General features: G+C 38.3%; 1 protein-coding gene across 1 annotated transcript; it reads left to right on the forward strand.

Annotated features, from left to right (window-relative positions):
- Positions 1-1486: 1486 nt before the first annotated feature.
- On the forward strand, positions 1487-11983 carry LOC113006970 (5-hydroxytryptamine receptor 3C-like). The gene is made up of 16 exons (XM_026143248.1): positions 1487-1508; positions 1732-1825; positions 2761-2879; positions 3007-3176; positions 3420-3594; positions 3864-4046; positions 4569-4741; positions 5365-5428; positions 6196-6359; positions 6527-6571; positions 6853-6959; positions 9066-9235; positions 9364-9527; positions 9806-10016; positions 11399-11608; positions 11691-11983. Exons 1-16 carry the CDS (start codon positions 1487-1489, stop codon positions 11972-11974), a joined length of 2355 nt encoding a protein of 784 aa, XP_025999033.1. The 3' UTR covers positions 11975-11983.
- Positions 11984-12184: the final 201 nt, after the last annotated feature.

The raw sequence follows: 12184 nt of genomic DNA on the forward strand, positions 1-12184 counted from the left end.
GAATAAATACTTATCTTGCTAGACAACATCTGTAAATCTGACTGAGTGTAAAAGTTGTTGAAAATTTCATTGAAATACTGGATGTCTATGAGGTATCATATCATCCAAGCAGAGAACTGTGTGAAATTTTACACATCTGTCCACTCAGTAGCTCTGAAGCTAAACTAAAAACTAAATAATCAGGAGCACAATGAATTCTTGGTGGCTTTTACTTTGTGGAGTAAGAAATCAAACTATCATCAATCAAAAAAACAAAACAGATATTGCAACAAATATAAGAATCTGATATGTTGATATGATCCCAATTTGTATTTTATAATGTTGCAAGTTCTCCATCACAGTTAGGAAGACAGTCATTAAATGTATATGGAAAAGTAATAGGCTTAATATTATGTTTTATAGCTTGTAGCCATGCTACTGCAGTATAGGTATAATAGTGTTATAGTTAAATTAATTACTAGAATATAATTTAGTCTGTTAACACTTTTCTGCTCACTGATAAACAAACAAAGTAACGCTTAGGCTGGGAATCTTGTTGTGGTGCATTATGATCACATATCGAAAATTTCCACAGTTGGACTAAAAATCCGACCTGATACAAAGTATCTTGATACATAACTCATAAAGGAGAAAAGAAAATTACATTTTAAATTCAACAGAGAATTTGACATAGTAGTGACGCAGAAACACAGAAAGTGATTATAATCAAAGCAAGTATAGCCAAGATGACATGAGGAATTTTGTTTTATTAGTAGTAGTAGTAGTAGTATCATCTCAGGTTATTTCTTTGTTCTCATCGAATGGGTGAATTTTAATTTATTTAAAAAAAAAAAAACATGTTACATAAAATAATAAAAGCTTGTTTGGCAGACTAACACCTGCTTGTCACAGGTTTCTCTGATTTGCCTGTGATGGGCATGTGTGACACTGATGCTACTGTGGTCAGTCCTCAGCATTTTCAAGTCACACACTGAGGTACCTTACATTACCTGTGGTTTATCTGTGCTTTGTATGAAAACACCTACAAGCAAAGCAGCTGTCCTGCCTTCTGCTCCGCATCATTTGCCCAATGTTTGTCCACATCACGCTTTGTTTAGTGACAGTATGTATATCTTCGCAGTTTAGTCTTGCAAGAGTAAGTTTCCCAGATAACCAGCAGACACACCTTTGCTCTGCTGCTGCTGACTAATACAGCTGTCAACAATTTTTTTTTTTTAAATGTGGCAATTATTTAAGGTGATGATTATTCTGTAGTATACCAAATAAAACAGTTTCCATTCAAAAAACAGCTGGAATACAACACTTTCACTCGCAACATTATGGTAAGGAATTTTTTCTCGTTACATTGTCACAAGTGTTACTGCTGAAGTTAAATACTAATAATAGTGCATATCTGTTACTTGAATCCAAAATGTTATTACCATTTTTTATCCATAAATCCTCCTGATTGCGATTACAGGAGCTTCTTCCGTCACTCAGGCCAACCATGATTTTGATCTTCAAGACAGGTATGTGTTTTGTTAAGCACAATGAAAGTGTTTGAGTTTCAGTTTTAACAACAGTGTGTTCAGTAGTTAATCAATGACGTTAAATATAGTAAAAGTATGAGCATTAAATCTGGAGAGAGACAATTGAATTGACAACTACTGAATTCACTTCAGCCAAATCCCATTGCAAGCCAAACACTACAACGTAATTACACTCAGATTCATGATTTTGTTGCCTCATCAGCTCTTTGCAGTGCTTACATGGTGAACTGCTCTGCACCAGACAAACCTGCCCTGCTGGAGTGTCTGTCTCCAGTCTTTGAAGTAAGTGACATATGGTCTGTGGAGAAAATGACAAATTCCACCGATGTCAGCACTTTCTTCGCTCTGTGTGAGATACTAGGAGCGGTATGTCACCTGTCACATGAGCTTATTTACAATGTCATTAGTGCTTCCCAACAGTGTGTATGCATATTTTATATTTTGGTATCTATTGTATCTGAAACTCTTGAGTTGAAGGACTGTCACAAACTAGTTCAAACTTCTTCAAAGAGAGGCTTTCTGTGTTTTCTGTGGTAGAGACTTTTTGTTCTGGTCTTCCAGGATGAAAAGGCTGAACTTCTCCTCACTTATTATTGCACTATGTACTGCAATAATTTTAGTAGCCATGCAGGGGTTTGCTTACTATTTGTGCTGATACCAATTTTGTTGTTTTAGTCTTGGATCAATGAGTTTGTCAGTTGGGACCCATTTCAGTGGCGTACTGAGCTACTACATCTCCCCGGAACCAAATTGTGTGTTCCAGAGCCTGTAATCAACGAGCTGTAAGTACAAAATCATTTACTCTTTATCTCAAACTCCGCACAAGTATTTCCAAAAGAGCAGACATCTAGAAACTAAAATGAATGTTTCAGCATTATGTGGGATACTCTGTTGTTGTAAATGCCACAAATCCTCTGTGCCTTTGTCTTGAAATTACAAATCTAACTTATATGCAAACAAGAGAATATGATTACACTTAATTAAAAACCCTAAATCTAATCCCGGGATTTGAGAATGTTGAATTTTTGGATTTTGAAAATTGTTCTCCTGAATATTGTGCAAAAAGACACATCAAGAAGTATTTTTACAAAATAATTTAGTTTTAGTTTTTCGCTGTGACATAATGGGGTTATTGTTGGGGTTGTTTGTCAACATCAACGGTGCTTTTAATTTATGCCATGTCCTCATTTCACACATCTATTCACAAAAAAACACCCTGTTCCCTGTGTAGTAATAGTACGGTGGATGGCGGTCTACCTGTCAAGCCTGTCAGCTCTTGTAACCTTGATATCTGCACCGTCTCCTTTAACATACAAAACTGCAACCCCTTCAACCCCTACTTGCACTTTGGTAAGAACATTTAACACTTATGCATATCAGTTTCACCCTTTTAAAATTATATCTAAATTGAATGTGGGTTTTAAGTGAGCTCTGACTAAAGTCAGCATTTTTCTCTTCACTTTTCTTCCCCGCATAGCGAGGGACATAAAGATTTTTCTTGGAAGACCTGCAGAAATAAAGGCAATAGTCTCCAAGAGTTTGATGGCCACCATGTGTGAATGGGAGCTACTGGATATCACCTCAGATAAAGCAACAGAGAATGATATTAACAGTGATGGTTTATGTGCTGATGAGTTTAAATTTCATGTAAGTTGATTCTAATGAGAAGCTACAATAAATAGTAAGATAAAATCAAAGCTATGTTGTAATTTTTTCCCTATATTTTTTAAATCTTTAACATTATTGCAAAATTAAAACACACCTAAAAATATAAATTCAGTCTAAATCCTGAATTATACAGTTATATAGCAAACATTCATGTACCAGGTAATGACAAGCATGGTTCACAGCTTAAGAGTACCTCAGTTATCTCTTCTTTTCTTTCCACAGATCAGATTGAGGTGCCGGGCCACTAAGTATATGGTAAACGTCCTGTTCCTCAGCTGCTTTCCACATAGTGTGGACAGGTCCGCTTTCAAGATGACCCTCATCCTCAGCTATACCGTCTTCCCGCTGATCATGAATGACCTGCTGCCGGGCACTGGAAACACCATACCCCTCATATGTGAGTAACACTCAACAAAAAGTCTACACTGATTTCTTGAAACTGGCTACAGTTGTGTTTGAATAGAAACTGGACTGGGAACATTCTTCTAGAGTGTGTAAAAAATTACAGTATAGAGAAAAATATGTAATCTTACATGGAACAGGTTTCCATGCCAACAGTATTTAATGCTTATGCCCAGGCACACGCACAAATTCAGTCAATTAGGCTGCGACATTGTAAATCTGTATTGTTTCTGGGCCTCAGCACACACCGTTGTCTCTCTGTAGGTGTTTTTTTTTCCATCTGCCTGCCTCTGATGGTGGCCAGTTTGCGACAAATAAACCCCATCACCAACCTGCTGTGTGGGTCTGCTGACTTCTCTCCCGTCCTTCACTGGATCCGAGTCCTCACACAATTTCTGGGATTTCTTGTTTCCATGGCACCAATGAATAAGAAATCAAGAGCTTCGGGTATGTAGTTTTTAAGTCGCTTTGAAGTGGTTAACAATCAGTAGCATGAGGAAATTCAGGATAAAAGAAATAATTGATTTTACAGAGTTCAAAATAATTTATTTTGCAAAGTTGTAAAAAAAAAAAAAAGACCTAAATCAAACAATCCTCGGCACATGAACTACTCCACAGGAAGGCAGCACAGGACAATAAAAACCAAAATAAACGGCACATATTGAGGGGATGTTGTGATTGTAAATAATAAACAATAACTGAACATTGATATGTTCTCTTCACAACCTGTGCAATCAATAATGACTCAATTAACCACACATGTACCTATCTATTTGTTTATATTTCTATACTGTTTATACAATATTTATTTTCAGAACATATTTTTTATTTATGTATTTTTTCAATAGTTAAACTGATTGTTTGCTTCCCTTGCTTTGCACTGAATGGAGTAGCACATAATTTTGTTGTGCTATTAGCATTATGGCACTAAAGATTCTGATTCTGATACTTTTTCTCTCATTGATTTAGAAATAGACCTTAAGACCACGACTGCTGTGGAAAATATTGAAGATTACGAAGGGCCTCAAGAGAAAAATGGGCCAGCAGTGGAGGACGGGGCTGTGCAGGAGCTAAAGAAAGGGGGCAAGGACCTCCAAGACATCCACCGGCAAGTCAACCAAGGCTCAGAGGACTGGATGCAGGTATTCAAATATTTATCTATTTTGAGTGTACAAAAAATACATTGTAAATATGTTTGCCAACCTTTATGGTCTTTTAGGATGAAGCCTTGGATATTTAATCTGTTTTTAAGACTGGAAAAACATGAAAAAATAATGTTGTGATATCATGAAAACAGAGGCTCTCCCTCTTATTGAAAACTCCAACAGATATTTCTGTATTTCCTGAGATTATATCAATAATATGTTTACACAGTGTTACCAGTTACAAAATCTAATTTTATCTGCAACTTAAGAATACAATGATGATTAAACCATATTGCAGTGTGGTACTTAACCCAAGTAATCTAAAACATCAGTTTCAAGACCAAGATACACCTCATTCATTATTCACACTTGTAACTACTGTTGATTGTGTATATCTAACAGATAAAAGATATAAACCTGCTTTTACATTGTGGGCATACAAGGAAGGTTTGCATAAATTTCATACCAGATGTTTAACAGATCTAAGATGAAGAAATATTTAACAACGTCAAGGTTTAACAGTTAGGTTTTTTTAATGACCTGTAATGACTGTCTTTAAAAAGATTCCCACGCCACTATCACACCACTCAAACTGACAACCACAGTTTTAATGTTTTCAGTGCTGCTCGCTGAAAGTCAGGCCTTCAAAGCTTCTATTAATCTTCATCTCTCTGCTCATGCATGGTAAGTTCCTATAATGTACAAATACACATTTATTTATATTATTAAAAAATAACTAATTCTTATATTACTGATTATTTGAATCTCCTGTGTAATTAATTGTTGATGTGTTGATTTTCTCACAGTCACTATCCAAAATACTAAATAGTATTTAAACATATAAATGACGCATTGTAATGGTTCATCAAACTGTGTTATTATTTGCACTATACCGCCAATTTTATGTGCATAATCTACAGTGTCAGACATCTTATTAAAAAATAATCTTATTACAAAATGATGTTATACCTGTTGAAATTCCGAACTGCAAATGTGATTTCCTATAGTCCGATTATAACACCTATTAAAGGATAAAGTGTACATGTTTTGTATTGGAGGATTTTTTTTTAATTTAAGGTTGTTGTACTTGACTTGTTCACTTTGTCAGCGCCACTCACACTGACAGTTAGCTAGTCTTATAAATATTTAAGGAAGAGGAAACATGAGGTCCTAGCAGCCAAAAATTGTCTAAAATACACATTTAGCCAGAAATGTTATGGACCATGTTGTCCAATTCATTCCTGTCTAGATTTTAAAGATTTTACTTTTAGATTAAAAACTGAAATTCAAATTTGAAACTTTATAAAGTCAAGTTTAGATTTAGATAAATGTAGATATACATGATGCCTCACTCGTATTTGGGTCGCGTTTGCCAGAGTTGTAATTGTGGGCGTTCAGACAAAGGTATTTGCTGCGACATCATAAGGGCACATTTCTTCTTTCCCTCGTAGCTCAGTACAGCTCCACCATACTGAACTGCTCCAACCCTGATACACCGTCAGTGCTGGAGGCTCTTTCGCCAGTCTTCAACCTGAACGCCATTCGGCCTGTGGTGAACATAACAACAGTCACTAACGTTGGCCTTTTCTTAACTGTGTTTGGCATTTTGGGAGTGGTAAATGACACCTTTGTTACCATGAAACCATTTCATTATTAGATCATGTGCATGCGCTTTTCTGCATACTGTACAACATTAAGAGCATAAAATGGTCAAAAGCAATTTTCCATGAGGGCAATTTTCTATTTTTTTGAGAATAAATAAATTAAAATCTTCTTTTTCAGGATGAGAAAGCCCAGCTCCTCACAACATTTCTATGGCCAGATATTGTAAGCAGTTTTTTCATAGTACATTTTCAAGCAATAATGAAACAGCTGATTTCTACCCATATCTATGCATAAAAAAATGTTTTTATAGATGAAAGTTTAAGTTTTGCCCTTGAAATCTTTTTGGGCAGCAAATAGGCAAACCCATTAGTGACATAAAAGTGTTAAGATAAAAGAAAAGTTTTTGGGGTTCCCTTTTAAATTTAATTATCTCGAGTTTTTAAATGGTAGCCAGCAGGTTTTATATTGTGTTTATGTTTACATCTGCATGGTTTGTGTTGCAGCAATGGGAAAATGAATTCACCAAGTGGGACCCAGAAAACTGTGGAACTACTCGGATTTCAATTCCAAGAACAAATCTCTGGGTACCAGATATTGTAATCAATGAAATGTAAGTGCCATCTTCAATAATTCGCAGATTAAGATCATTTCTTTTTTATGTATATGTGTGATCTTGAGACCTAGCCTGACACATCATTAGCCAATAAAGCGCTAACTTTACTAAGCAGCAAAAACAAAAATGGAGAAGGTGCATACAGGTGAAAGTAGAAAGGCATGGTCTCTGTGCATACTATTGTCAGGAAATATTTGAGTTGTGACTCCAACTAAATGGTAAATGGCCTGTATTTGTATAGCGCTTTTCTAGTCCCTAAGGACCCCAAAGCGCTTCACACTACATTCACACATTCACACACTGGCGATGGCAAGCTACATTGTAGCCACAGCTGCCCTGGGGCGCACTGACAGAGGCGAGGCTGCCGGACACTGGCGCCACCGGTCCCTCTGACCACCACCAGTAGGCAAACACGGGGTTAGTATCTTGCCCAAGGATATTTGGCATGCAGCCAGGAGGCAGCCTGGGATCGAACTACCGACCTTCTGATTAGTGGCTGACCTGCTCTGCCACCTGAGCTACAGCCACCCCTAACTAATTTCCATCTATCCATTTTCTTGCTCTTATCTGGTCGCGGGGTCAGCAGCATCAGCAGAGAAGCTCAGATTTCTCTCCCAAGCCACCTCCTCCAGATTAGTTAGGGGAACAACGAGGCATTCCCAGGCCAGTCAAGAAAAATAATCTTTCCAGCTTGTCCTGGGTCTTCCCCGGGACCTCCTCCCGTTGAGATGTGTCAAGCACACCTCACCAGGACGCATCCTTATCAAATGCCTGACCATCATAACTGGCTCCTTTCAACTGTCGTAGTTTGCTGTGTGACAGACCCAAATGCAGGACTTATACACGGGGGAGTAAACCCAAAACAGCATCTTTATTGCTGGAAAAACTCCAACACTGATACAAAAAACAAAACCAAAAACAAGAAACTAGAATCATGAAACTCAAACTAAAAAGCTAAGAAACTAGGAAACTTAACGTGGGAGTACAGAAGAAACACACGCAGCACAGAGGTACATCATGGTTAACAACATGAGGAAAACACAGGGCTTAAATACACCAGGGAGTAAAGAGGGAATGGAAAACAGGAGCGAAACAGCTGGGACTAATCTGACATAACGAGACGAAGGGGAAGCAAAACTCAAAACAGTGAATGCAGGACACAAGACTATCAAAGTAAAACAGGAAACAAAAGACAGGTGCAGAGACGCAGACTTGACAAGGAGGCAAGGCTGACAGAGAAAACAGAGTGAACGTGAAGCACAGAGGCAAGAGTACAAACTGCGACATGGAGACACGGCTGACTGGGGAGACACAGGGAACACAGAGACAGGGGAGAGTAGACATGAAACGTGGGACACGGGAACAGAAACTAAACACAGGCTAAGATGAACACTGAGGGAGGGAGCACTAAGATTCCTGAGAGCTTAAGAAATTAAGATAACCAAAACCAAGAACAACAATAAACAAAGAATATTTAACAAAAACACAAACACTGGGTCACCAGACCCAGCACCTTGACATCAACATGGAGAAGTAGCGGCTCTAGTCCGAGCAAAGTGGTCCTGAGCTAGGATAGTAACTCCATCCCAAGCAGGGTGAATGGTTCCTTTGGTCATGTACACATAAGGGTCTTCTGAAGGCTCTTCTCTTTGTGTGATCCCTCACCCAGGACCAATTTGCCATGCGAGGGGACAAAGCTCCCTGACAGCATAACCCCTGGGATCAGTAGGACACACAAACCCCTCCACTACTATAAGGTAGCGATTCACATAGGTGTCCAACTGATGTCAGTGGAATAACATAACAATAGTGTGGATAGGATAATAGAGCGGCTTGGTAAGACTGCTATCCACTATATGAAGGTATGATCTTTTTGATCTGCCTCCTACAATATTTAGCAGACAGAATGAAGCAGACAAGTTAACACTTAGCAGTCATACTTAATATTAGGCGGCACTCTACATATCAACTGTAAGCCCTTTCTTCATACATTTTCTATTTCTGCCATGTAGCTATCTGAGTAAACTTAATTTTAATAATGAGGGCTCTATCAGCATACAGGTGCTTGTGTTTCTAAATGTTATGTCTTTCATCTTCCTGCAGCATGGATGAAAACACTGCTCCAAACGTCCCATATACCTACGTGCTTTCTAATGGCATTGTGAGTGATTCACAGCCTGTCAAAGCTGTCACCTCCTGCAGGCTTGACATCTACTTGTTTCCATTTGACATTCAGAACTGCACTTTAACCTTCAACTCATTCACACTCAAGAGTAAGTTCATGAGGATCTTTCACAGTCTGTCCTATGAAATGAATGGTTTAGTTTATAATACAGTAAAATTATTTCACTGACATTAATATGAATAGTCTTGTCTGACAAATTGACTATTTTCCATGCAGGTAATGCTCTGCAGCTTTATCTGACAGAGACTCCAGAGAGGATGTTTGAATACTCTAAATCAAGGATGGAAACGATGGGTGAATGGGAATTAATTGGAATTACAGCAAAGAAATACACACTACCATCTACAGCATCGGGCTTTTATGATGAAATTCGCTTCCATGTAAGACACTCTTACACTGTAAAACTATAATGTTATTGTATGATTTAATTATTCATACTATAAGAAAACGGAGGACACAAAGGCAAAGGCTTTTAGAAAGTAATCCGAAACAAGAGTTTTCTCTTCATTATCAGATATTTAACTGTTCAGTTAGTATATCAGAGGAACTTAGGATCTATAGAACATTTAAATCAAATACATCTAAAAGTTCTAAAAACATCAAAAACACCCAGGAACATCAGCACCGTCCTTAGTGTTAAGTTCTCACTTTGCTGCAGATCTCATTGCGGCGCCAGGCCATGCTGTACGTAGTGAACCTCCTGCTCCCCAGCTGCTTCCTCATCACTGTGGACCTCTTCAGCTTCATCTTGCCTCCCAATGAAGTCGACCGGTCTTTGTTCAAGATGACACTAATCCTGGGCTACACCGTCTTCCTGCTCATAATGAATGACCTGCTGCCTGTTACTGGAAATGCCATACCTCTCATAAGTGTGTTTACATTGTCTGGTTTGGTATACATTTCGTCCCAATGTGACTTTTTGGCCCAAATACAAAAGGGTTGCTTGTTCTGACCTACCTAGAGATTTAACAGTATAACTACCATAATGTAATGATGAAGCTACATGTGAGAAAGAAAACTAATCAGAAGGTCGGTGGTTCGATCCCAGGCTGCATGCAAAATATCATTGGGCAAGATACTAACCCCGTGTTTGCCTACTGGTGGTGGTCAGAGGGTCCGGTGGCGCCTGTGTCCGGCAGCCTCGCCTCTGTCAGTGCGCCCCAGGGCAGCTGTGGCTACAATGTAGCTTGCTATCGCCAGTGTGTGAATGTGTGTGTGAATGGGTGAATGACTGAATGTAGTGTGAAGCGCTTTGGGGTCCTATGGACTAGAAAAGCGCTATACAAATGCAGGCCATTTACCATTTACAGTTGTAGCCACAGCTGCCCTGGGGCAGACTGACAGAAGCGAGGCTGCCATATCGCACCATCAGCCCCTCTGGCCAATACCAGCCAAAGTTTACCTTTAAAAAGTACAATTCATCATATCTAATCATTAACAAAGTGCCAGGTTTATGGTTATACTGCACAGTTATTTTTGGCTATTTTGTTTCAGCTTTGTGTTTCTAGGTCTGCACATTTCAGTTTAGTTCTTATTATATGAAAATGTTTAGTTTTAATTTAATTGTTATTAAATTAAATTAGTTTCAGTGTTAGTTTGGGTCTTTTTAATTATTCTTATTATTAATAATGAATAACAAATATGTCAGACTCGAGATTTAGGAAAATCAATATATGCATTACAACACACAAAATTTTTGAGAGCAGTTGAGTCACAGTCTCATAGATCAGAATCAGAATCAGAATCAGAATCGTGTTTATTGGCCAAGTATATGTGCAGACACATACAGGGAATTTGGTTCCGGTAGATGGTGGCTCTCAAGCACAGCAATGTAAATCACACACACACACACACACACACACACACACACACACACACACACACACACACACACACACACACACACATCTATATATACACATACATACACAAAGCTGTGTAAACCAACTATAAATAACGAGTCTAAACTTATATACATAAAATACAGAAATGAATGAGGTGGAATGAATACTACAAAATGTACATAAGGTGCAGCTGCAGTCTGGCAGATTAAAGCGTCAACTGTGACAATTTTTGTCACTGAGCTGACAGGGGCTGAGGATATTTCTTAAATAGTTTACGGCTTGTCTCCATTCCTCTGAATAGACCAAAAATATTCATGATTTTAATTTTTAAATATTTTGTCTGGATTTAACTTGTATTTGTCTGTAAAATGTAAACATTAATTATTATTCCACTATCATTTTTATAGATGTTTTCCTGTCTATGTGCCTGACTATGATGGTGGGCAGTCTACTGGAAACTATTGTCGTTACAAGCTTCCTGCACGGTTCCTCTAACTATTCTCGAGCTCCTCGCTGGATCAGAGTGCTTTTTCTTAAAATCCTGGGTCGACTAGTATGCCTTCCTCCAAAGCCCAGAGATCGGAACGACACAGTGATCCAAAATCCAGTCACACAGGGTAGGAAACAAGATCAGGATATGCAAATTCTTAAAAAAATGTCAAAGCTGACATAATCTTCTGACTTGTCTCCGCTCAATAGAAATGCCAATCTACTCTCCAGTGACAGAGGAATCCAAGACTCTGGAGCAGAAGGGGCCACTGGGTGAGGACAAAACCCTGCAAGAGCTGAGGAGCCTGGGCAGAGGCCTCCAGGCTATCCACCTTCAGTTGGAGAAGCATCTGAGCAAAAGCCTGAGCACAGAGGAATGGATCCAGATAGGTTTAATCATAGACCGCCTGCTGTTCATCCTTTACATCATCTTCATAACAGTCAGCTTCATTACCATCATCATTATCTGGGTGGTTTCATACAATGCGGCCTAATTTAACTTTTTAGCTTGTCTGTTCTTTAAACTCTTTGTATTGTATGTTTTGTCTTTTTAGTATGCCAGTTATGCAAATAAATATATAGCAGAGCCCTGTTTTCCAACAAAGCCCTTCATCTGTCTTAAATTTCAATGACTTTGTGAACCAATAAGACAATTAAATCAAGATATTTTAAAGTCCAGATAATAAATCTTACAAATATTCTAA

The sequence above is a fragment of the Astatotilapia calliptera genome, chromosome 15 (assembly GCF_900246225.1).
Source record: "Astatotilapia calliptera chromosome 15, fAstCal1.2, whole genome shotgun sequence".
Classification (NCBI taxonomy): Eukaryota; Metazoa; Chordata; class Actinopteri; order Cichliformes; family Cichlidae; genus Astatotilapia; species Astatotilapia calliptera.

Coding starts and splice junctions, on each gene's coding strand:
- LOC113006970 (XM_026143248.1), top strand. CDS start 1,487: ATGATTTTGATCTTCAAGACAG. Junction 4,742..5,364: donor GCTCAGAGGACTGGATGCAG/GTATTCAAATAT, acceptor TAATGTTTTCAG/TGCTGCTCGCTGAAAGTCAG. Junction 11,609..11,690: donor CCAAAATCCAGTCACACAGG/GTAGGAAACAAG, acceptor TCCGCTCAATAG/AAATGCCAATCTACTCTCCA.